This window comes from Balaenoptera ricei, chromosome 9, assembly GCF_028023285.1.
Source record: "Balaenoptera ricei isolate mBalRic1 chromosome 9, mBalRic1.hap2, whole genome shotgun sequence".
In the NCBI taxonomy this organism is placed as follows: domain Eukaryota; kingdom Metazoa; phylum Chordata; class Mammalia; order Artiodactyla; family Balaenopteridae; genus Balaenoptera; species Balaenoptera ricei.
In genome coordinates, this window is record NC_082647.1 from 97,655,188 (window position 1) to 97,682,643 (window position 27,456).

Consider the following 27,456-nt stretch of genomic DNA (forward strand, 5'->3'; position numbering starts at 1 on the left):
GTGGGTAGTTAAATGGTGAAGGAGTAACAAAGTTTGTTTATACAGCATTCTCTGCCCTGGTGATAAGAATGTCTCCCTTCCTCCTGGTACAAGGAGAAGGTATCTTTCACGTGGGAGGTTTATCTCCTACTTTCAGGGAAGAAAGGCAGGGGAGGGAGGTGAAGGTCAGAGTGACCTTCCTGCTTCTGAGATTTTCTCAAACTCCTTCAGCCTAAGATAGTATGCCAGTGTGCCATGTTTTGGGGTACCATGTTTTGAGGTGCTGTGTCTTGAGCCCCATCAGGAGCCAGTGAGTAATTTGCCACTGTCTTGGGGACTGGTGACATTCTAAATGGTGGCAGCTCTGTCAGCCTGCATCCCTCTGTAAAGAACACATGGGGCAGAGTACCCACTGTCCTGAGATGGACATATAGTGTAAGCGAGATGTAAACTTCTGTAGTTTTAAGTCACGATGATTTGGGGATGCTTGTTACTGTAGCATAAGCCAGTCTACCCTGACAGATGCAGTTTCCATAGGTCTAAGGGGCAATGAAGAGATACTAAAATAACTATTCATTTCTTCAGCCATTTTTGTTAACATTTACTGTGTCCCATTCACTCTTCCAAGTGCTAGAAATACAGCAGTGAACAAAACAATCTCCTTTTCTCAGGAAACTTCTTCCCATTCTTCATTAACTATTTAGAGAGTCTGTTTTTCTGCAAAGCCTTGTTCTCTGAGCAGCAGGTCACCCCTTTCTCTTCTGTGCTCCTACATACTTTGTACACACCTCCATCGTGGCACTAGTGTTATTGTGGCTATTCTATTTCTATTTTCTTGTTTTCTAGGCTGTGATCGCCTAGAGAACAAATGGTTTATACATGGTACATAGTTCTATATAATATTTACCAACAAGTACCTACTGTATAGCACAGGGAACTATACTCAGTATCTTATAATAACTATAATGGAAAAGAATCTAAAAAAAGATACATGTATGTGTAACTGAATCACTTTGCTGTATACCTGAAACTAACACAATATTATAAATCAACTATATTTTGATAAAAATTTAAAAAATAAAGTGATATAAAATACATAGATGTAACAACTTACATAGTATAATACAGAGTGATAATATAGGTACTTTGCATCGTTCTTTTTGCATCACCTCCCACATTTCAAAAACTATTTTTCTGAATGAATAAATCAGATTTCCTGTGGGTCCTTTTGCTTGAATGTGATTTGGGATCTAAATGTGAACGTCTGTATTTTGACAGATTGTCCAAATGCCTTTGCTTTGTGAATTACACTTTAAGGTGATCACTGATATGTCACAGCAGATAGTTACCAAGTTACCTGGGCAGAAATGTGAGTGAAGGGGGGAGGGGGAAAGTCTATGGCTTGTCGTTGTGCCTCTTCCCTTTACTCACTTATAACTAGTATACCTGTATGCCAGTGTCGCTCAATCTTATTTTTATCATTGCGTCTACCCCAAGTCTTTTTAGACTTTTTCTCCCTAACTGCCACACCCCCCCCATGAGATTTTAATACAACACATATACTGTATATCTGGTTAAGAATTGTATGTGTATCTGTGTTTTATATTGAAAAAAAAAGGGTTGTTGTTTTTTTCGCCCCTTCCTCCAGCTAATCTTCTTGTTTGAAAATGCATGCCTTAAACTAGTATTTGTTAAAGGTACATTTTTTTCCCTTTGTAGGAGGACATTTCCACTTCAGTAAGCTAAGTTTAACCATATTGAATCAGAGCTCTGTTGTCTAATACACCTGTGCTTTTATAATAGCTTTATTTTAATCTGATTATCATTTAAATAAGTGTGCTGGAATCTTAGTGTATTGAGAACACTGGGAAAGTAAATTTCATATATTTTGTAGAAGTCCATTTTTCCCTAGGTTTTAGGCCTCTAAACCATGCAGTCTTTCTGTACAGGCCACATTTGCTTTTGATTCCTTCAGCAAATATTTATTGAGGGTATACTGTGTGCAAGGCTCCGTGCCAGGTGCTGAGGCCCAGTGACTCATGGGGCTTGGTCTGCTTCCTTTATTCTTTGTTAGCTTTGTCAGAGCGCACAGGGTTATGTAAACTTGTCCAGGTCACAGTTGTTTTGACTGTACTGATTTTTATACATTCCCGACAAAGTATAGTGGGCACTTGGTGAAAAACCCTGGGAGTTGGTGTAATCTCTTGTGCGGTGTAATAAGAGGGATACTTGGTCTTTGTCCCAGCGCCTGGCACAGAGCTTCCAAAACCCTGGGGATCTCCTGAGTTTCTTTGGTGTGCTAACCAGTGATTCTTGGCTGAGGGGCTCCTGGATAACTTCAGAATGAGGGCTGGTCCCAGAAAGACCAAACTTTGATTGGAAGCTTGGAACTTTCAGCCCAACCTCGGAGAACGGGAGAGAGACTGGAGATGGGGTTAATCACCAAAGGCCAATGATTTAACACTTGGTGCCCATGTAATAAAACCTCCATAGAAACCTCTAAATGACAGGGTGCAGAGAGCTTGCAGATTGGGGCGCACATCAAAGAGCTGGGAGAGTGGCACTCCCAGAGAGGGCATTGACCCCCTCCCACTATATCTTGCTCTGTGCATCTCATCCATCTGGCTGTACTTGAGTTGTATCCTTTATAATAAACTGGTAAGAGTAAGGAAAGCACTTCCTGAGTTCTGTGAGTCATTCTAGTGAATTATCAAACCTGAGGAGGGCGTCATGGGAACCCCCAGTTTATAGCTGGTCGGTCAGAAGTATGGGTAGCCTGGGAATTGTGATTGGTGTCTGAAGTGGGGGCACTCTTGTGGGACTGAGCCCTTTAACTTGTGGGATCTGATGCTAACTGTGGGTAGATAGTGTCAGAATTGAATTGAATTGTTGGACATTTGGTTGGTGTCAGAGAGTTGGAGAAATGGTGTTCGAAAAGACAACATGTATTTGGCACCAGGAGGAAAAAGAAACCCTTGTCCCTTGTCTATCACACTGTGTGAGTGTGTGTGTGTGTGTGTGTGCGCGCGTGCGTGCGCGCGCACGCAGTGAATGAAAAGATTGAGGGCCAAGCCCCAGAAGATGCAGACCCAATATAGTTCTCATTTCCCTGTTCTGTCCTGCAAACCCTGACAGTTGTCTGGCTACACCAGTGCACATTACACTGTCTGCAATGTGGGAAACTACTTAAATTTTGGGGGCATTCTAGATGACTAATGTATTATCGAAATACATATATGCACAACATGACAGGAAAAACTCAATGTAGGGTTCACATAAAGAAAAAGACTCTGCTCTTCATTACTGTGTAATTGCCAAACAAAGACTAAAATATATAGCTTCAGCTCAATTTCAGATTGCCCAGGAGGGAGGGGGTACAATTCAGAAAAAAATTCGAGGCAGCTCAGGTTATCTGGAGGCTTTGGTTTGAGGGTCCATCCAGACATAGTCTTTCATCCATTCATTCCTTGTATAGATATTTACTGAACTCCTAACCTCTTTGCTTGGCCCCTTGGTGAACAAGACAAAAGGTCCTCATTTTCACTCAACCTCTCTGTCCCCATTTTTTTGGACAAATGGTGTAGGATATTTTAACAAAAAAGAACAACTTTTTTTTTTTTTTTTTTTTTTAAGGATAATCTAAAGTATACTATTCTTTTTTTTTTTTTTTTTTTTAACTACTTTATTTATTTATTTATTTTTTGGCTGTGTTGGGTCTTCGGTTCGTGCGAGGGCTTTCTCCAGTTGCGGCAAGCGGGGGCCACTCATCATCGCGGTGCGGGGACCGCTCTTCATCGCGGTGCGCGGGCCTTTCACTATCGCGGCCCCTCCCGTTGCGGGGCACAGGCTCCAGACGCGCAGGCTCAGTAGTTGTGGCTCACGGGCCCAGCTACTCCGCGGCATGCGGGATCTTCCCAGACCAGGGCTCGAACCCGTGTCCCCTGCATTAGCAGGCAGACTCTCAACCACTGCGCCACCAGGGAAGCCCAAGAACAACTTTTTATTCATTCATTCATTCATTCTACGTGTGTTTGTTTGAGAGTGTATAATACAGGTAGACTATTGGGAGATATTTAAAAGAGACATTGAGTTTGCCTTCAAGGACTGTCAAGCTTGTTTGTTCATCAATCAGTCATTCATTCAGAAAAATGCATTGAGCCAGGCACTGTGCCAGGTCAGTGCTAGGGAAATATAGAAATGAACAAAGCACACAGTCAGTCCCTGAAGGGCTACAGTTCCAGCCTGAAGGGGCAACAGGTGGTAACGTCTTTGGTAGAGTGAAGTGTGGTAGGTGATGGTAATGAGCTGTGCCCACACTTGAGGGACAGTGCAAAGGGAGCACAGCAGTGGGGTATCCTGAGTTAGCCCTGTGCAGGCGAGAGGTCAACACGTGACTCTTAATCGGACTTTTTAGATGGGGCTGGAGAGAAGGGATGGCTTGGAGAGGAGGTGGAGACTGTGTCAGTGAAGTTAAGGAGGTGTGAGCCACCATGGCTGTGCACAAAGCTGTAGGTGCTGTATTTTGATTTGGGTGTAGGAGGTGGCAGTAGGTGAATTTTAATATAGTGAAACAATTGCACATCAGTGCCAAGAACGAAACCTTGTAATATTGGCACAGTAAACAGTTCAATGAAATGGATAGCCCAGAAATAAACAAACATGTGATAAGGTAGGTATCACAAATCAGAAGGGTGTTAAGTAATAAATAATACTGGGGCAATTGATAAGTTATTTAGAAAGAAAATCGATTCTTACTAGTGATGATTTTTAGTCAGCATTCAGGGGCTTGAAACTTAGAAAGTAGAGGATTAAGATTTCCTTCTGTGAATTAAAACTTAAGATCAACACTAACGGGTCAAGGCTGTTTATAACAGGTTACCTTAAAGAACATAGTATCTTATCGACGCTATCACCTCACTGAACATATAGATCCTATGACAGTGGTTGACTTCACGGGCCCCACCCTCACAAGGGCCTCTAATTTGGTGTAGTGTTCTGCTCTTGCCCTCTTAAGAATCTTAACTTTTGAAAACGGGCGTATATTTTCATTTTGCACTGAGCCCTGCAAATGATGCATCAGTCCTGCCGGTGAGGCTGGTCAAACATGGAAACAGAAAGTTATGGCGCCAAGCTTTAGAGGTAGACGCTCTCCTGCTTTTAGGAAAGTTGCAGCAACACAGTTCAAGAGTCTGGGCCACATGAGCAGGACCATGTGTATTGCGTATGGATGCCTCGGGCTGTCCCAGACTGATGCATTAAATAGTCAATTTATTTGACAAACTCTCTCTTCCTCCCGTCTCCTTCTCACCAAGGAACCTTTTAATTGTGATCGGGCTTCTCCTGTGGTCTTCCTGCAGGGAGAGAGCTGGCTGGTCACGCCGACTCCATACTGACTCGGGAAGTTAGTTCCTAAGCTGCCGTTCCGGTGATATGCATCAGTGAGGTTCTTTAGTGGGAGCCTGTCCCGGGAAGAAGGTCCCCTTCTGTTAGGTGTCTGAGGCGGAACGCTGATGTCCAGGCGTTGAGCTGGTGAATTCACCAAAGCCGTCCAGCACAGAACAGCGGTTAAGGACAAGGCCTTTGCATAAAAAGGAATGAGGTTCTAACACCTGCTACAACATGGATGAACCTGGAAGCCATCATGCTAAATGAAATAAGCCAGCCACAAAGGACAAATATTATATGATTCCACTTACGTGAGGTACCTAGAATAGGCAAATTCACAGAGTCTGAAAGGTTAGAGGTTACCAGGGGCGGGGGGGCGGGAGGAATGGGGAGTTGTTGCTTTGCGGTTTCAGAGTTTTTGCTTAGGGTAATGAAAAAGTTTTGGATATAAATAGTGGTGGTGGTTATACAACATTGTGCATGTACTTAATGCCACTGAACTGTATACTTAAAAATGGCAAATTTTGTGTTATGTATATTCTACCACAGTTTTTAAAAGTTAATAATGTAGTATACCAAAAAGCATTGAATGCGCGCTTTTCATGGGTGAATTGTATGGCGTGTGAATTCTATCTCAATAAAGCCGCTTTCTAAAACATTAAAAAAAAAAGAAAAGAACAAGGCCTTTGAAGTCAGCCAGACAGCCCTAGGGTCAAGTCCTGTGGTGCTACAAGATGATGTGCGATGTTGTGTGATGTTGGCCAAGATAGGTAACTGTGCCCCGTTCTTTCATCTGCCAGGTGGTGATTATGACACCTATCTTAGGGTTGTTGCAAGATGGAAGGGGAAAATATACACCAGGTCAGGGTTTCTCAACTTCAGCACTGTTGACGTTTTGGACCAGGTCGTTCTTTCGTGGGGAGATGGGGAGAGGGAGCTGTACTGTGCAGGGCGGGGTGTCTAGCGGCATCCCTGGCCTCCCCCAGCAGCTTCCTCTTAACCCCCCACAGCTGTGACGACCAAAATGTCTCCAGACATTGCCTAAATGTCATGCTGGGGGGCAGAATAGGCCCTGGTTAAGAAGCACTCACTGGTCTAGGTGTATAGAGCAATGCCTGGAGAAAAGAAAGCTACCGGCAGGTTTTGTAATAATAATGACAGTCGTTGAACTGAAGATGACAATACTCCTGAGACCATCCTGAGGCCCCTGGAAAGACATTTGTCAGCCTTTCACCTGTCCTCTGCTCTTTAAATTTCTACATCCATGCCAGAATCAAGTCCACATGGATTAAAGGGTAAATGTAAAAAGGTCTACCTTTACAAAGTGAAAGAAGAGAAGTTACAGATCTGTAGATTTGCAAATAAAGAAGACTTACAAATACCAAACTCAAAAGCATTGGTACTTCTGTGATGTTTAACATTGGGGTTAAATCATATTGGGGAATTTTCTTCCCTGATGTCATTACATTAAAAACAAACAGCATGCATAATTGGTAAAAAAAAAAACAAAGACAAAAACAAAAAAAACTTGGTAATTATAGTTAAAAAGCAAACTGGAGGGAATTCCCTGGTGGTCCTGTGGTTAGGATTCTGCGCTTTCACTGCCATGGCCCCGGATCAATCCTTGGTTGGGGACCTAAGATCTTGAAAGGCACATGGCGTGGCCAAAAAAAAAAAAAAAGCAAACTGGATAAAATGATTATAAGAAATATGACAAAGTGGTATTGAGAAACTGGTATAAGTCAAAAAGAAAACCAAATACAAAAATAAATGCCTCAGACATAGGGACAAAAGAGGAAATACAGTCAGCTTACAATCATTTGAACATTGTTCAAATTCAGTAATACTTAAAAATTTAAATCTTTTTTTCATTTAAATTGGCAGAGATTTTGAGCATTGATGTCTAAGTCTGCGGTACCATTTAGAGGAGTCTCCTTACACATTTCTTATAGGACACTGGATGGGTATAATCCCATTGGGAAGAAACATGGTGATAAATATGCCTTAAAAGTTGTCATGCCTTTTAGCCCCCAAAATAACATTTGGGAATAATTCCACAGCATAAACTGAAATGTAGACAAATATTTATGCATGAAGATGTTTATTGCAAGGTTGTTTTAACAGAAGCCAGCTTCGTGTCTAGCATTAGGGGTGTGGTAAATTATAGCTTATGTAAATAATTAGCAATCCTTAAAACAATATTTACAAAATGTTTCCAATGGCATACAGAATTCTTCAGTGTTAAATGAAAAAGCAGGTTTTAAAATTGTGGATGCAGTATGAGCTCAGCTCAGAATAAAGACTGGAAAGGAATATGCAAAATATTAATAGTATTTGTTCCTGGAAGATTGAGTTATGGATAATTTACGAAAGTTACTCATAACTGCTTGATTAAATTGATCATTTCAAAGCAGACTTAGACTTTGTGTGTGTGTGTTCTTTCAGGTAATTTTTTGATCTTATGCATTTCTATAGCTTGGAAATGAAGGTGAAAGAGGTTAGCTATGTTTCTCTGAATAAGAGAAAGGAAGCAGTTATCAGTGTCTTAAAGTGCAGCTTTATATTTTAGTAAATTCCTTATAAATTGCAATAGCAAACTGGCTTTGGGGGGTAGACTGCTTGCCCTGGGTGAGGTGAATTAATGGTTTTTTACACCACAGAACTCTTTTTGTTCACTAATTTTTAAAGATATATTTATTGTAGCATGTTTCTTGGTGAAGGAATCTTTAAAATGTCCATTTTTATTTTTATAGTATGTGCAGAAGCTTATAATCCTGATGAAGAAGAAGATGATGCTGAGTCCAGGGTATGTAATTTACTGAATGCATTAATTTTAAATTATACTCCCGTATTGGATAAAGAAAATAATAACAGAAAAGATGTTAACAGGCATATAGGTTAACAGGAGGCATAATGGAATTATTTTGACTGTTTCTTTTCCTAGTCTTATCTCTCATAGTTTACTTCTTCTTCATGTTCTGTATAATTACTTCGATCCAAAGCGTCTCTCTCTTTGGATAAGAGGAAAGATGAACATAAAAACTCACTGAAGTTGTGGTTTTATTTCTCTTGCAAAAATATAGTCTGTGATGAAAAATGTTTTTAGCTATCTTTCCCAAAGTGATAATGTTATTTTTCTTAGACAAGCAAGTATTTCTAGGCAAGAAAAACGCTGGGAAAAGCCTTGTGCTCCTACTGTTTTATCACAACAGAAGCTTACTCTAAAACAACAACAAAAAATCACAGTAAAATTACATCTAAAATGTCAGTACAGCAGTTATTGTGTTTTAAAATCTATGAGTCTGATAGTTTGCTCAGAAGCTGATTTCTTGGAGGTCTTAATGTTTTTGCAAGACTTTGTCCAGTTTGGTTTGAAACAGTTTTTAAGCTGTGTCCTTTAGCTCCATTCTCCTATTATTTATTTAGTAGAAAGTAAACTCAATAGGAGATTACTGAGCCTGGAAATGGAAAATAATCATGTACTTTTTTTTTTTTTTTTTGAGTACATACTTTGCAAAAGTTTCTTTTCTTCTATTTGGCCTTAAATAAAAACAAAAATCTGTTTCTGTAGCTCTGAAAAATACTAAAGTAAGATTGAGTTTTAACATAGAAAAGCAGATACTGGATCCCTAAGTCATTACATCATTAAGCTCCCTGAAATGTAAATAAAATCCAGTGGTAGAAAGATCAGGAGCTTTAAATGACACAGAAGATTTTGGAGAAAATCCCATTTCACTCCTGTCCCCACGGGGATTCGCAGCACCAGACTTGCAGTGTTCATTTCTCAGTACCATAACTTATGTATTTTGATCAGGTCCATAAATTCCAGTCTGAAAATTATGTTGCCTTAGGATCAAGGTATCGTCTCTAATGCGTAATGTGCTGTTACCCCTCCATGTGGTCTGAAAAACCCTCCCCTCTCCTACACTTTATTTATGTATCTCGCAGAAACACTAGTGGGTGACTTTGAAGACAGCGTTCTTTGTGTATAAATGTATATGATAAAACTTGGTAATTGAGATGTTCGATGAGCTGGTTTACCTTAGTAAAAATCTAAATAGAAAAGAACATTTAAAAATACATTTTGAAAACAATATACAGTATCTCATAGACTCAAACCATTTGGTCCACGTGGTTGGTAAAGTGGTTTGGCTGGGTCACTCCAACTAATTTCTAACAGTCCTGCTGGGGAGGCTATACCAGTTAAACTTCATTTGGCTGTGGGAAAGAAACAATCACACTGAGATAAAATACAAAAGAAAACATTGGGGAATTATTGGACATATGCTTGGAAACCTTGTAGAATTCCTGAAAGTGTTAAAGAAAACCCTAGGCTGTGGCTAGCAGGCAGGAGCCAGCCCCCTCTGGGGTCCTTCCACAGCACTCGTGCAGCACCTGAGAGAATCGACATTGAAAGGGAGTCAGCTGCCCGTTACTCTTATTGTGTCTCTCTCAGTTCAAAATCCCAGCTTCCCCGTGGAGAGTTTCTCACAGGCCTGACTTTGGCTGGGGGACCCCACTTATAAATGAGGGCATCCTGCAAGCCCACTCTTGGGCATATACCCAGAGAAAACTCTTAATTCAGAAAGGCACATGCACCCTTATGTTCATAGCAGCACTATTTACGACAGCCAAGACATGGAAGCCACCTAAATGTCCACTGACAGAGGAATGGATAAAGAAGATGTGGTACATATATACAAGGGAATATTACTCAGCCATAAAAAAGAATGAAATAATGGCATTTGCAGCAACATGGATGGACCTAGAGATTATTCTATTAAGTGAAGTAAGTCAGACAGAGAAAGACAAGTATCATATGATATCACTTATATGTGGAACCTAAAAAAATGATGTAAATGAATTTATTTACAAAACAGAAATAGACTCACAGACATAGAAACAAACTTAGGGTTACCAAACGGGAAGAACAGGGGGTGGGGTGGAGATAAATTAGGAGTTTGGGATTAACATATACACACTACTATCTATATATAAAATAGATAACCAACAAGAACCTACTGTACAGCACAGGGAACTATATTCATATCCTGTAATAACCTATAATGGAAAAGAATCTGAAAAAGAATATGTATATGTATATATATGTATATATAACTGAATCGCTTTGCTATATACCCAAAACTAACATAACATTGTAAATTAACCATACTTAAATTTTTTTTAATGCTTAAATTTTTAAAAAATGTTTAAAAAATAAATAAATGAGGGCAGTTCCTAGAGAAGGAGGCATCTTTGTGGGTTGGGCATTCACCCCGAGTTGTCCCTGTAACACCCTTCAACATTACTTTAATTTTTTAAATTAATTTATTAATGATATATTAATCATTATAATGAAGTGTCATGGGTTATCCATTAGGTTGACTCTTCTCTACTAAAAACTGTAATTTTTTTTACATATTAAAATATTTTAAAATAAAATATTAAACATTTTAATAAATATTAAATATTAAAATATTTTAATATTAGAATACTAAAATATTTTAATATTTTTCGTCTTAGATACTATAAGGCACTTGTACCATAGCCCTTGGAAATGATTATTACAGATTTCAAAATTTAATTGGCTCTAAACCGATACTGGAAAATGTCTGTAAGGAAAACATGAAGTGTATTTCGATAAACTAACATTTCATTTGGACATTTTGTCTTATTTCAGAGACTCTATTTATATTATCAAATCCCAAAATCTCAGAGTAGTATAAATAGATATTTATTCTTTGATATGTATTCAAAGAAAATTCAAACACTTAAGACTGATTTTGGAAAACAACAAATTAGATTTTGGTTGGAATACCTTTAACAAATGAAAATGTAAGGGTTATATACATCTAGCATGTAGAAACTGGCAGAGAAGAGCTGGTAAATTTAAGAATGGAGCATTTCTTTCTTCTGTTATTCCATAAAGTGTTTTGGGAGTGCCTTCTGCATATCTGGCCGGGTGCTGGGTATACAGTGGTGAGCACAATGGAGAAGTTCTTGCCATCTTGGAGCTTAGAGTCTAATAGCAGAAGCCGACCACAAGCTAGTAGATTAACAGTCACAAAATATGAAGTGCTAAAAGGACAGTGTAACAGGGTGTAGGAATTAAAACCAAACCAAACCCCCCAGATCAACAGCATCCCTAATGAAATGGAATAGTTGGAGAAGGGCTCCTTGAAGTGAGACCAGAGGATGCACGTGGAGAGTGTCTTGCCAAAAGCCCAGGAGTGCATTTTGGGTTGATCCAAGCCCATCAGAGTGGGAGGAGTCGGAGGCTCTGAATAAAGGCAGGTGTGGCTGAGGCTGATTGGCTGAGGTGAGGGTGGAGAAGGAGTGGGGATTAATTCTCTGTGAATGTGATGGACTCCATTGAGGTTTTAATCTGCAGAATGCGGTGCTCTGATTTAAAGTTTTAAAAGATTACTTTCAGCTCTGTGTGGAGAATAGATTGGACAGGTATGAAAATATCTTGTACAGACTTCCCTTGCTTCACAAAATAGATGCACGGTGTTTTCTTTAAAGAAAACATGTAATTTCAGTGTTACTTATTGTTTTTCTAATTTATTTTTGATTGAAAGACAACAGAGGTTATGGCAGGAGTTGACAGACTTTTCCTGTAAAGCTTTTTTTGGGGGGAATTTTACTATTTTCAGAGAATAAATACTTTAGGCTCTGGGGGCCGTGCTGTTTCTGTCACAACTATTCAGCTCTGCTGTTATAGCAGGAAAACAGCCATAGACAACACATAAATGAACGGCTGTGGCTGTGACCCATGAAAACTTTATTTCTGGACATTTGAATTTGAATTTCATATAATTTTCATGTGTCAGGAAACATTCTTTTGATTTTTTCCCCCAATCATTAAAAAATGTAAAATCATTCTTAGCATAGGGGTCATGCAAAAAGAAATTTGGCCTTCGGGCCATGGTCTGCTGACCCTGGTTTCTAGTATGAACTCTGTGGCCAGCCTACAGCTGGGGTGAATCCCAGCTCTGCAGCTTCTGAACTGTGTGACATGGAAGAAGTTACCTGGGCCAGTTAATTTTCTTACTTTTTATCTCTTGAGAGATCACACAGTATTTGTCTTTCTCTGTCTGACTCATTTCACTTAGCATTCACCTGCTTCATGGGATCTCTTACTAGGATAAAGCTAGTAATAAAGCCCTTTTTAAATTTTTAAAGCCCTTAAAACAGTGCGTGGCACATAGTAAGTGCTACATCAATATTTGTTTAACCAATAAGATTTTTATCCTGAAATCAGAAATAAATTTTAATAAAAAACAAAGTGGCCTCTAGTATAATAAAAATCACATTTGGGCACATTGCCGAGGCCTTAGTTATCCAGATGCAGATCTCATATGTCGGATCACACCAAATCCAACCGAAGGAAATGAGTCTCTAGAAGTAGGAGAGCGTCTTCTGAGCAGTTGGTACAGGGCAGGGGAGCCAGAGCTTCAGAGATTCACCCGATTTCTGACTGTTTGCTTTCCAGGATGCAGAGCAGGGTTTTCATGGCCGGGGGTGGAGGCTATGATAGATAACGGACTCTGGGCACTGAGGAGTGATGGCAGGGAGAGGGAAGAAAGGAAAAAGGGAAACAAAGAGGAGAGCAGTAGACAATAGTAAGGGTGGCAGGATGGAGAAACAAGATTTGGAAATATGAATTCATAAGAAGAGAAGTAGCTGGAGAGAGAAAGAAGAGGAAAAAGGTGGGTTTTAAAAAATTTTTTATTGACGTATAGTTGATTTACAACGTTTCAGGTGTACAGCAAAGTGATTCAATTATATATATATATAACTTTTTCAGATTCTTTTCCATTATATATATGTATATATTTTTTACATCTTTATTGGAGTATAATTGCTTTACAATGTTGTGTTAGTTTCTGCGGTATAACAAAGTGAGTCAGCTATACGTATACATATATCCCCATATCCCCTCCCTCTTGCGCCTCCCTCCCACCCTCCCTATCCCACCCCTCTAGGTGGTCACAAAGCAAAAGGTGGGGTTTTGTGTGAGGTGTTCATACAAAGTGAATGGGTCAGGAGAGAAAGACTTAAACTGATGACAAGGGTAAAGCAGGTACAAACTGGTGTTAAAAATGATTTAAAAAGACAGTTTAAGTGATACAAACATTATTTAACACTGCATGAAGTGGGCAGTCTCCATTCCCAAGGGTCCAGAGAGCTGCAAAATGGGGTGGAGGGTAGGAAGCTTTTATAGGATAAAGAGTAAGGAACAAGGAAGAGAAAAACAGAAAATAAATAAGGAGCAAGGAAGTAAGCGTAGAGCCCAGATTTGGCTTGGCTTTTGGGGATTGGCTGACTGGATATTCTGTGTTTCTGGCAAAGCGGGGCATCTATAGGGACACGAGAGTTATCTAAGCTTTGGTTTGCTGACGTGGCACCCCGGACAGAGGTGGCTCCATCTTGGCCCTAGGAAGTCATTTCAACATCAGCGACACATTATCCCCAACCTTTTCTCTCTGAGGATAGAGCTTCTCAGCAGGCAAACGTTTATGACTGCTTCAGTTCGAAGTTCCAGATGGCTTTTGTGAAGTGAGAAATAACTTTTTGTTTTATTGTGTTAGCCTTCCTTATTTGAAGTAGGCACGTGTGAATTTTGGTTGGCATGATTTAGTTCATATCCAAATTTTTAAAGTTTTTTGTATAGCAATGAGTTCTTAGGCAGGAGGATCTGCTTTTTCTGGGTCCATGTGCCATCGTAGAATCTAGGTTGAGGTGAATATTAATTAGGAAACAAAAGTCTGCATATCCCTTACCCTTGGAGGAAAAAACTGCAGCAACGTCCTCTCTCACTGGCTAATAGTATGTAGCAGTATACTGTGTATACTGCTCTTGTGTGTGTGTATAGTCTATAAGCAGTACACACATAAATAGTACACATATACTGTACATTTCCTCAGTTTTTCTTGGACCTGATTTTCAGCCATCTGAGATGGGTTTGAAATGCCGATTTTAATTTCCCGTCGTGAGATGTGATGTGTTCACGGGTACAAAGCTCACCGCTGCCCGATCCTGGTTGCTGTGACGGTGGGGCTCCTGCTCAGCCTCCTCTCTTGCAGTCACTCTGTGTGTGAATGTTAGAATAGCAAAAGGTGGTGTATGGGTCTCCAGGAGACCACCTCGATGTCTTCTGCTTTTAGGACCATCTCTTGCCTCGCTGACTCATTTTATAGTTACACAGTACCCGCGTTCACAGAAGAATGGGCCTTTGGGGCCAAGTCGGTGAGCCTTCTGCTGGTCGGAAGGGACTCAGGAGAGTGGGCCGCACTTGCAGAAGGCGTTCTGTTGGCCTTTACCCTCGGGAATGAAAGTTTCTGAGCAAACAGTACACTGGTTTTCTTTGAACTCGTTCTCAGATGAGCGCACCAGGACTGTTGGATTCATTCTCCCTCAGATCCATAGTCTCCTTGGTGGGACAGTGCGTGATTGCTTGCTCCCTGTGGAAAATCACTCTCCGTGGGCGTAGTTATTATATGTACATTGTGCATAAAAATGTATTTAACATCTAATGCAATAGACAGGTAAGAATTTACTCACTTCTAGAGGCTTTATCAAGTTTTGAAGGAAAGAGCTACATCCTGAAAGAGTATTAAATTCAGTGGTAAAGAGTATGAAACAGTATTAAAGAGTATTAAGCAGAATAAAGGCAGTCTGTAGATTTTCAACATAGCTGTTACAACATGTTGTCCTTCTGTATGTTCCTGCTGACTGGAGCCTTGGTGTCTTTAGTGATTAGCCAATGCAGACCCTTACAGAATGAACTTGCTAACCTGGGGGAAACACTCCTTTGAAAAAACTTGCAAGTACTGTATTGATGAATGTACACCACCTCCCTGAGACAAACTGTATTACTTTCCCCTATTTAGCAGGCTGGTAGTTAATGTCTAGTCACCTAAAGTGAACCTCAGCACTAACCGTTCTTCCTTCTAATATCCTGCTAGGAAATTTTATCCCTTATGAATAAGGTGAGTAGACTAATTGTTAATTTGGTGTCCTTTTAGATTATACATCCAAAAACTGATGATCAAAGAAATCGATTGCAAGAAGCTTGCAAAGACATCCTGCTGTTTAAGAACCTGGATCCGGTAAGATAAAATCTCAATAGTAGCAATGTTTTTTTTTTCAGTGTTCGTGTGGAGAACTGTGCAGGATCTTGGACTTCACCCTCTTTACAAGCTAACATCACCCAGGGCGATGTAAAGGCCCCACTGCAGATGTCTGCATACGCAGTGGGTTGTGTTCTAGGAGCTGGGGAGGTCGCTGCTGTCATAGCGAGGAGTGAGCGCCTGTTTGTCAGCGGAAGGCTTCTCATCCCTCAAGGTTACTTGCTGCAAACACAGCCCTGAGAAGTGGCCCAGGTGAAGAGAGGTTAAGACTTTGCATTCTTCGCCCACTCAACAGGAATATGTAGGGATGTACAGGGCCCATGGGGGAATGTCTCTTTCACCAGTCAGTAATAGTCATTATTTTAATGTATGACTTTCATATTATACATATTTTTAAAGTAAAGTTTTACTTGGCTTTAAAGGTAGAGGGTTTTTTTTTCTTCGTAAAGATTTTGAAATCTCTAGTCTTTGGTTTGGGGTGTATTTCTGGAGTGACCATACTGTTCAGACTTTGCCCTTCACCCTGACCTAAATGCTCTGCTTCCATCATCACGGATTATGCTTATTCACTGCTATCTGGTCATTTGGGAAAGAGCCCCTGCTGCCATGTTCCCCATGTGAAACCTGAGTCAACTTTGGTAACTTACCTCGATTCTTTTTTCGGTCAAACTCAACATCTTAATAGTTTTCGGATTGATGCCCTAGAGAAGAACGCATTAATCAAGACCCACTCTTTTAAGATGAGGTCTTTTTAAAAAGGCCATTTTTTATAAAGAGGAAAGTACTGCTTTATACAATGTCTTCTGTGCTGGGTCATCTTATACCCTGAAATTATTTTTAAAAGCTCTTTGGTTTCTAATACCATTTATGTTAATGTTATATCCTCCAGGATCACAGATTATATTGTGTGACTGTGGAGATTTTATTTTAGGGCCACATAATACAAGTTTTGTCCACTTTGATCCACGTCCTCTACTTACCACCAAGTCTGCAAAACTAGGAGCTCTAAAGAAAGGGTTGCTGGTAGTTTTCTCTAACAATGGAAGAATAAGAAATGGGATTAAGATAGAAAATTTAGGAATTTCGTTTATGAATGGAAAATCTTCCTGGTAGTATTAAATAGTAGAATAAGTGACTAAAAGGAACTTGTTAAATTTTGATGGGCTTCCAAGTAATCTCAGATTTCATTTATCTAGAATGATAATGATTCTGTGAAATAAAGGACATGAAACTATGACCTCTAATGATCTCCCACCAGAATGAGACCAAATAATTATTAGTGGAAAGATACAACTTGATGTGTGTGTATAAGATGATAATTTTGCTATTGGAACTAAACTAAGTATTTAATTCTTTTGCTTCAGATACACACAGAAGACAGCTGTGAAATTAATCCTTAGTTTTATCCTTAGGGGTAAGCTTCAGCCAAGAAGGTTCTCTATTTTCAGGCCAGAGCTTTGTGTGGGAGAATTTCAGGGTCACCAAAAACAGTACTTCTCAAGCTTTAATATGCCTGTATATCATCAGAGGATCTTGTTAAAAATGCAGATTCTGGTTGAGTAGATCAGTAGTGGAGCCTGAGAGTCTGCATTTCTCACAAGGTCCCAGGTGATGGCAACGCTGTCAGCCCACAACCATCCTCTGAGTAGGAAGGACCAGAGCCCAATGTGAAAACGTTCGAGGTCAGTATTTTGGTACTACCATATGTTATTTTGTTTGCGTGCTTCTCTATTCAATTCAACTGGTATTTTAATGCTTCAGCAGTGACCAAACAGTGATACTGTGTAGTCAAACAGTAAGTGATGAACAGGCATGAGTGGAATCACTGCCAGTTATAATTTCCTGGCATGCTGCCTATTCTATTCCATCCTCTAAATTACATTGATTTTTCTTGCCATTTCAACTTTAACTCTTTTAAAGCATTGTGAAAATTTTGGTTGCATTTAAAATAATTAAAAAAAAAAACTTTTCCTGGTATATTCTGGCAGGGAGCATCTTAAATTAAAATGGTTATTTTTATAAACATAGGCATTTTTTTAGCCTTTTTTTAGATTTCGCTGCTCTGATGAAGGTCTTCAATATATATATTTTAAAGGTCACAGTTCATAGCGACAAAAAAGAAAAAGCCCATTGATGAATTACCAAGTTCATAAGTTATCATTATTGAATGTTTTATAGGGAGGAAGTAAATATATTTACATAGTTGTTTCCAAAAGATCTTTTTTTGAATTCGAGCTCATACCATCTTGATTTATTTCCCTACTATCTTAAATCCTTCTAAGAATGATACAGAATATAAATAAGTAACAATTAATTCTTCTCAGCAAATAACCACCTGGAATAAGAAATTTATCCCCAAACATAGCAGATTGAAGATTTTAAGTTAAGTTCATATTTTAAGCAGCTTTCTAGTTTTTTATCGTATACAATTTTTGTCATAACCCAAATGCATTTAAATTGAATTATATATTCCACTTATATAATCTGCCTATCATATAGCAGCTCCTTTCAGGTCAATTCCTTGACCACCCACTACGTTCCAGGGCCTGTATGAAGCGTAGGATGCCACAAAAATACTTAGACATGGTTCTTGTGCTCTTGGAACTTATCATTTAGTGAGGGATTCAAATACACATACAAAGCAATTTGGTAAAACATGATAAATGCTGTAATACGGTCAGGGCGCTATGAGAGGATGAGGGTCTCTCAGCCCCACGTGAGGATCCAGGAAGCTGGAGAGGCCACCTGAGATGAGCCTCAGAAAATGAGTCGGAAATCGCCAGCTGAACGAAAAGCACAGAGCGCGTTAACGCTGGAGTCTAAAGTGGAAGACATCCCGTGGTGGGGCTCAGACGTGTGTGCCGTGTCGGGAAGGAGCAACGTGGCATGCCGCACCGTAGCAGCGGACACACACTATAGACAGTAGCATTTTAAGCAGAGAAAGTAACAGTCAGGTGTGTCTGAGGTCACTGTGGTGGCAGGGTAGGGGGTGGAGTTAAAGGCGAGAGACAATAGGTCAGGAACAAAGGAAAGGAGCTCAGTGAGGAAACCGCACTGCGATCCATGCCAGGAAATGGATCCAGGAAAGAGCCATGCTGTGGTCCACGGAAAAGAAACACGCCCAACTAAGGAGGAGGGATGGTTTCATAAAATACTCAGGACGAGCAGAAGTTGGTACCTGCTGACTGAATGAATCGGGACCCGACAGAAATAGTCTCGGATGACCCCCAGAGTCTGGCTGCGGAGGTGGTACCTTTTCCTGAAATGGAAAAACTTGGAAGGAGGAAGGGGAAGCAGTAATTACTAACCAGCAAGAAGAACAGTCTTGGCTTTGCATCCACTATCTCACTTGACTTTCCTAAAGGCGTTGTTTAGCTTGAAAATCTAGCATCTCCTAGACCTCAGAACATTTTTCCTTGGAGTTCTGTATATTCATACATTGAGCACAGCATTTATAATTATTAACCTCTTTGAAGATGTTCTTTTCATGAATATTTTAATGCTCGACTCAGTAGGCCATTTTTCTTCTGAAATATTTCTAATTTTAGGCAAACTGAAATAATCTTCTTATGCTATGTGATAGGCTCTTTCATTAATGGAGAGTAAATTGTTATTTTTTAAGGGAGTCAAAGCCCTTTTACCGAGCTCAGTCTCTAATTTACATTCTGTAGGCGAATAAGATGTGGATTTCCTACAGTAGCTGTCAGTCACCGAGATAAGCCTCTGCATATTAAATATTTCCTGTGTTCTTTTCACTCTGTGCATAATTATGGGGAAATTACATTTTGATTGACTAGAACAGACACTTGTCACATAGAGAAGTTCTAAAGGAAATAGTTGTTCTGTATTTTATCAGGGATTACTTTTTCATATATCCATGTACAAATTCTTAAGCTTGATAACATTTTAAAATGCAGCTAATTCCAAAATAACAAAAAAAAATTTGCTATAGCACTATATTTCATCTTTTTCTCCATTTGACATTCAGGGCTAGAGCTAGCTAATCAATAAAGCTGATAGTCCCCCCGCCCTCCGTCTGCTCTAAATGAGTTGAAATATAAATAATAAGCAAAATAAAATATTAGTAAACTATTTAATCAAACTTCATAATTTTGATAGGTGACCGTATGTCGCCTGGGTTGATGAACTCCCAATTAGCACCACATCGAGAAGGCACTGTCTTACTGCCCCCCATTGGCTTCATCTTCAGCCCTGGCTGCTTGCTGTTTCACACATAGGTGCTAGAGCTCACACGGGGACCCAGGGAGGGGATGAAAGCCATGTCCTGCAAACCCATCACCCTCTTTCTTCTCAAAGTTTTTCTTACCCACATAAAGATGTAATGTTATATTCTCTGTTTAAATGGAGAGTTTGGTTTTTTAATTAATTAAAAAATTTAAATCAGTATGCATATAGAATTTACAAAAATTCAAAAGGAACAAAAGAGTAGTCAGTGAAAGGAGATCTCCCTTCCATCCCTGTCTCCCAGCAATCCAGTTTCTCAGGAGCCAAGTTCTTTTAGCACTATCATGCATATTTTTCTAGGGTTACTCTATGTATATACAAGTATATTCTTTTTAAAATTTTGGTGGCAGCAAACTCTACACGTAGAGTTCTTCCCCAGTTCTTTTTTTTTTTTCTAACACTTTATCTGTATTTATAGAGTTTTCATATTCTTTCTTAATATTATTTTTATCAGTATTTTTATAAAAGTTTAAATTGGTAGCATTTATGTATTATAAAGCTAAACCATGAAAACACATTGTGTTTTGCTGTTGTCTAATGTATTAACATTGTATATACAAGAAGAGGCACCCCAAATAATATTGAAAAAGAAGAACAAAGTTGAAGGACTCACACGTGCCAATGTCAAAACTTTTACCTCAAAGCTGCAGTAATCAAAACAGTGTGTTACTGGCATAGGGATAGACATACAGAACAATGGAATAGCGTTGAGAGTCGAGAAACAAACCCATATATCTGTGGCCATTTGATTTCAACAAAAATGCCAAGATCATTCACTGGGAAAAGAATAGTCTTTTCAATAAATGGTGCTGGGACAACTGGGTATCCACACACAAAAGAACAAGGTTGGACTCCTACTTCACACCATGTACAAGAATTAACTCAAAATGGATCAAAGACCTAAATGTAAGATGTAAAACTATAAAACTCTTAGGAAGAGCTTTATAGAAGGGCCTCGTATTCAGAATATAGAAAGAACACTTAGAACTCAACCACAGAAGGACAGACAACCCAACTGTAAAATGTGCAGAGTTCTTGAATAATAGACATTTCTCCAGAGAAGATATACAGATAACCAATAAGCACATGAAAAGATTCTCAGCATAATTAGTCACTAGGGAAATACAAGTCGAAACCACAATGAAATACCACTTCACCCCCACTAGGATGGGTATCATTTTGTTAAAAAGGAAAATAACAGGTGTTGGCAAGGATGTGGAGAAATCGGAACCTGGTACATTGCTGGTGGTAAAGTAAAATGGTCCAGGCACTGTGGAAAACAGCTTGGCCGTTTCTCAAAAAGTTAAACATAGAACTACCATATGACTCAGCAATTTAACTCCCATGTGTAGATCCAAAAGAATTGCAACAGGTGTGCCAATAAATACTTGTATATGAATGTTCATAGTCGCACTATTCACAGTAGCCAAAAGGTGGAAAGAACCCAAGTGTCCATCGACAGGTGAATGGGTAAGTGAATTGTGGTGTGTGTTCGTATATATATAGTGGAATATTATTCATCCATAAAAAGGAATGAAGTATGATATATGCTATAACATAGATGAACCTTGAAAACATTATAATGAGTGAAGTAAGCCAAACACAAAAGATCACATATTGTGTGATTCCATTATATGAAATATCCAGAATAGGTAAATCCATAGAGACAGAAAACATATTGGTAGCTGCCAGGGCCTAGTGGGAGGGGAGAATGGGGAATGACTGCTTAATGGGTGCACGGTTTCCTTTTGTGGAAATGTTTTGAAAGTAGGTACAGGTGGTGGTTGCACAACTTTGTGGCCACTGGTCCACTTTAAAATGGTTAACTTTATGTGACATGAAATTTTACTTCATAAAAAATGTATATATAATCCATCCGAACATGTTGATTTACTTTAGTTTTAATATTTAATGGTTAGAACACCCTTTAAGGATGAGTTTGGGATTAACATATACACACTACTATATATAAAATAGATAATCAACAAGGACCTACTATATAGCACAGGGAACTATATTCAATAGCTTGTGATTACCTATAAGGGAAAAAAATCTGAAATGTATATGTATAACTGTATCAATTTGCCGTACACCTGAAACTAACACAACAGTGTAAGTCAGCTATACTTCAATTTTAAAAAATGGTTTAAAAAAATCAACTGTTTACAGAATCGATCACTGAAGCACCTCCTCAAAATCCCTGGCTTCCAGAAAACAGTTTGAAAACCACTGAGCCCTTTTGACAGCATGTGGAAGGTGGGAGCCTGTCTTGACAGGAACAGGGAGCTCATCTCTTTGCCCTGTCACTGCTAGACAGCTGTCCTTCTTAGGTCTTTACATTGTTCCAAAACCTCCAGAAACTTCCACCCAGCAGTCCCAGTCCTGGCCTCTGGAATCACCGACATCATCATTGTGGCAGCAGATAGCATGTGTTCGCTGAAGTTCCTCCTACAGCAGGGTTTCAGATTTCCTGATTGCCCTTCTTTGAGTGTTCTCGCGCTTGTCAGCAACTCCAGTAAAAGATAGGGGGTCTTAAAATCCATACTTTTTTTTTTTATAGCTGCATAGCTTTCCAATGCATGGATGTATCAAACTTATTTATCCAGAGCCCTGTAGATAAACTTGAGTTTTCAATTCTTTGCTATTACAATGCACATTTTGCAGTGAAAAATGCCCATGCACATGTCATTTGACAAATGTGTTACAGAATAACTTCCTAGACAAGGAAGAGTGAGGTGACGGGTAGCGCGTTTGAAATGATACCGACTGTTGACAGTGCGCCCTCTGAGACCCGTTCCCATCAGCCGTCTGCAGGAGGAACCCTCCTTCCCACAGCATCTCCACCAGTGTGTTAGTCTAACATTTTTATCTTTCTGAATCTGGCAGGTGAAAAAGGGTATCTCCTTTCAATTTTGATTTGCATTCCTCTTTATTTTGAAAGAAGTTGAACATCCTTTTTGTGTTTTTAAGAGTTCCTTCCCCCTTTTCTGGAAGCTTTGCAGGTCAGGTCTGTATCTTTGATGTTCTAAAACCACACTGTCGTGTGGGTGTGGAGGTTCTGGTCCTTGATTGTGCCGGGCCCTTGAGTGAGCCCTTTCAGTCTGAAAACTGACATCCTGTGGTTCTGGAAAATTCATCCCATATTTCTTTGATTATTTTCTCCCCTTTGTTATCTCTAATATCTCTTTGTCTGGAACTCCTGTCTTTTCATCTGTCGACTTTCTTTGAAGTTTTTATTTTAATTTACCTTCTTAGTTCTTTTACAAGAAAATTCTGTAATGGGAGGTACATGTTACGCATTTGTCAAAACGCACCAAGTGTACAGCACCGCACCAAAGGTGAACCCAGATGTCAGCTGCGGACTTTGTGTGATAATGATGGCAGTGTAGGTTCATCACTTGTAATAAATGTACCTTCTGGTGGGGATGTTGACAGTAGGGGAGAGGCTGGGGGGAGGCAGGGGGTTTATGAGAACCCTTTATGCTTTTCGCTCCATTTTGCTGTGAAGCTAAAACTTCCAGTGGTGGGGCTCAGACGTGTGTGCCGTGTCGGGAAGGAGCAACGTGGCATGCCGCACCGTAGCAGCGGACACACACTATAGACAGTAGCATTTTAAGCAGAGAAAGTAACAGTCAGGTGTGTCTGAGGTCACTGTGGTGGCAGGGTAGGGGGTGGAGCAGCTAAAACTGCTCTCAAAAATAAAATATTTAAAAGGAAGAAAAAATTTTGGTAATCATGTTTTCAGTTTTCAAATTTTGGTAATCATGTTTTCAGTTTTCAACTTACCCATTTTTCTGTGATTGGCCCTTTTTCTAAATATCCTGTTTTTCATCTCATGGATGTAACATTGTCTCGAACATCTCTGGGTATACAAAGTAGAACTTTCTGAAAGCTCGTCACTGTTCTTGAATTTTCTAGCTCATTTGGTGTTATACTGCTGTTTATCTTAGTCTTGTAGGCTACCGGAGGGGCCACGGAAAGCTGATGTGGAGCCCTGAATAAGTATGGCAGGGCTGTCCACCAGTGTCCTGCTGGTTGAGTGACAGGGGGCCAGCTGTTAACATGGGGGAACCCCTCATCCCAGCAAGTGAAGGTCCTTGTGCCAGGGCACCGGTCTTCACAGTAGCTGTTCTAGTTCTCATTTATTCAGTTTCTCCCAAGAACCTGACTCTGATCTTTTGTCTGGGAAGAATTGGGGTTAATATTTGGTTGCCAGGTGTTCTGTGTTCAGGGTTGAGGCGTTTGGAAGGAAGGTATCAACCGATCGTGGAGGATTTTGAATCGGTCTACCTGTTTCAGCTGTGTCTCAGTCCCGTTCTGACCGGACCGGGTGTTTCCCAGTCTGGAGCCTTTGGAGCTCTGACAGGTGGTCAGCCCCTCCACACTGCAGCCCCACCTGCCCTTCTCTGGGCTGCATGCTTTCTCTGCCCCCATTTAACTTCCCTTTGCTCTAGAAATCTCTCTGCCAGTTTTCCTTTCCCATTCTCATGGTTGTGGAGTCGTACCTTGATAGTCTCTATGAAATGTTAATGGCGTCTCAAAAAGAAGAGAATCACACGTGGTCTGTTCATGCTCTGATCCAGAATATTTTGTTTCTTCAACCTGTGTTTTCCACTTGCATCTTTTTCCCCCTCTAATCTGTCTTCAGCTCCTTAATTTGTTTATAATAGTAATTGATTTTGGCCTGGGAGTGACTTGAAGCCTTCTTATGACTTCTGACTTTTCTGTTCCTGTGCACCATACTGTTTCTCCGTATCCATTTGTTTTTAACTATTCAAAGGTTTTTGAATTGTTCCTGTATTTGTTCTGAGGAAAGATTTCTTTTGCCTCCTAGTTTATTCTCACTAGCCGAGGTTTATCCTTAAGCCTTGAAAAGCACACTTTAGCTTTTAGAATAAAAATTCTATAGCTTTTAGAATAAAAATTTTTAAATAGTTATTGACTGATAGGTTTGATGTTTCTGGCTTCAGTTTTAATAAATCTGTCCTAGGGAGGTGTGTGGTTGCTTCTTGAAGAGAACCTTAGTGAGAAAAGATAGTGATGGAATATTTGCTACAATCTTTTTTGGTTTTGCTCTTGTTGGTTTGGTTCTATTTTGTTTTTGGTGCTAAACCAAGAAGGATTGGAGTCAGGATTTAAATTCACTAAGTATTTATAGAGGTAATCTCTATATAAATTCTAGTGATGACCAAAATAGGGAAGTTTTGTAAAAGTTTAGGTATCTTTAAAAGACATTTGCAGTAGTTCTTTATTAACTTGATCATTTTAGTTGCTAAGATTATATTTCACAAGGTATATGATGGTTTGGTAGTTAATTTTTCATATTAAAGTGGTGATAGTTGCAAACATTCTGAAATAGACTAATTATAATTACTTTTATTCAGGTACTGAATATGAGAGTAAATATATAATCATCTGGTTTGTATGTGGTGACGAGGACTATTCTGTGTATTTTTTTTGACAAGACTTAATGGCCGTGATGATATTTCCATTTCTTTGAGCTTGTTCACAGAAGTATAAGCTAATTATGGTTCTTTAAATATAAAGCTAAACATGTTCTAGATAAACCAAGATTGTCTTTTCTTTTTTGAAAAATAGGAGCAGATGTCTCAAGTATTAGATGCCATGTTTGAAAAATTGGTCAAGGAAGGAGAACATGTAATTGATCAAGGTGATGATGGCGACAACTTTTATGTAATTGATAGGTAAGTTTTGTGTAACTTCGCTGCTGAAATGTAATGAACCTTTTGTGAAAATCTCAGTGGTTATTGTAACGACTGACAGATTAATGTACGATAATTGCTATTGCCTCTTGACCCTTATTCCTGTGTAACTGGCCCTACACACCTACAGTGAACCCATGCAGTGAAACCGTGCTACATCATGGAAAGAGGCATAGTGTATGGAAGACTGGTGACTTTTGGTTAATCTAGAAATCTGTCATTTACTGGGAGCCTCCTCATTTGTTAACTTCTAATTGAGAGGTAGTGATGCCTGTTACAGAGTTAGAGATGGCTGTTACTGTGAGAATAGCAGCATAATACAACATCTGGGATATTGAATCCGTATAACTCAATCTGTTATTATGTTTTCTAAAAAGTTTCTTCTGTCATTACTTAATGAAGTAAAACGTGCTAATGGTTTAAAAGATTCAGATATTTCAGAGGGGCCTAAGGTGAAAAGTTAGTCTCTCTTCCTACTGCTTTAGCATCATCTAATCAGCAGAGTGAGTAATTTGCGTGTCTTTCCAGAAATTGTTTATGCATTATTATATTTGTCTATTAGAAACTGTAGAGAAATTATTTAAGTGAGAAGGCCTGCATTTATATTGAAAATCTAATTTCAGAAAATTTAAGTTGTGCTTGACTTCATCAAAGAACAGTGTGCTTTTCAGATGTAGAGAACAAACGTATGGACGGACACCAAGGGGGGAAAGCGGAGTGGCTGGGGGGGATGAATTGGGAGATTGGGATTGACATATATACAGTAATTTGTATAAAATAGATAACTAATAAGAACCTGCTGTATCAAAAAATAAAATAAAATTAAAATCAGCTATAAAAAATTAAAATAAAATAACATAAAAAAAAAGAACAGGGTGCTTTTAGCAATACTTAGGTAACAACCCTAAGATGTAAAAGGGGGGCACAGCCTGGACTGGGTCTTCATTTCTGCACTTCTGTAACATGGTGATGAGGTCTTGATGAGACATTTGGCTTCCCCAAGCACCCCACCACCACCAACCCCCGCCCTGCTTGCATGGAACACAGATCATCTCCCAGCCTGATTTGTCGGATTACATTTGCTTCTCTGGGCCAAGTTGTGTTCTACTCAGAGGCTCCGCAGAAAATCACACCCTCCGCCCCCGTCTGCTTAGCCCTCGTTCCCTGATCTGGGCTCTGTGGGTGGTACCTTTCATGCATCAGTAGCACATGCTCTCCGAGTCCCTCAGTCCCTCAACCCTAAGTCCGTGGTGACCCGGGAGAGCTGCACTAGCCAGGGCTGGGGCTGGACTCTATGATTTTAGAATTGTCCCACATGTAAATTAAAGTCATGATTCTGGTACCATTAACAGCTTTCATCAACGAAACACCTCAGAAGTTCACTCAGCTGTTGAATCGTATTGAATTGTAGGGGTCTATGCGAACCCCAAAGGTAGTACAGGAATAATTTTCTTTTAGTAGGTATTTTGACTATAAAAACGCCTTACATTTGTATATAGCACCTTCCCTTTTCAGTTAGATCCTTGTCACCGTTTTGACAGATGACAGTTTTCAGGCCCACAGAAGTGATGCGAGTCGGCGAAGGTCACCCAGATGATGAGTGTGGAGCCGACCCACCATCCGGGTCTCTTGGCCACTGTGTGTCCTCTTTTCGTGGCTCTGCCCTGCCCAGGGCCTCACGTTCTCAGGGGAGAAATCTATATGAAAAGGCAGCACACGGTATTTTAGCAGATTTTTAGACTGATATGATTTCAGCTGGACTAGTATCTCACTGTACTTCTCGTCAACTCATTTGTTGTATATTTTATCCTATTCAAAGTAGAAAACATAGAAAACAGTTTTAGTGCAAACGTGTAAAGAGTATAAATAGAAAAATTAATCTATACTTGAAAAATAACTATTCATGAAACAAATTCCAGAGGGTATCCCTGAAACAGCCATTCTAGCCGTGAATTATATTAAAAGCCAGTTATTCTTATTCATGAATA

General features: G+C 39.6%; 1 protein-coding gene across 1 annotated transcript in view; it reads left to right on the top strand.

Moving 5' to 3' along the window:
- Positions 1 to 27,456, top strand: part of PRKAR2B (protein kinase cAMP-dependent type II regulatory subunit beta) — a 112,350-nt gene that overhangs the window by 63,238 nt on the left and 21,656 nt on the right. The window contains exons 3-5 of the mRNA XM_059932880.1: positions 8,118 to 8,170; positions 15,396 to 15,479; positions 25,344 to 25,450. Coding sequence (XP_059788863.1) covers positions 8,118 to 8,170; positions 15,396 to 15,479; positions 25,344 to 25,450 — 244 coding nt within the window. The remainder of the gene's footprint in view (positions 1 to 8,117; positions 8,171 to 15,395; positions 15,480 to 25,343; positions 25,451 to 27,456) is intronic.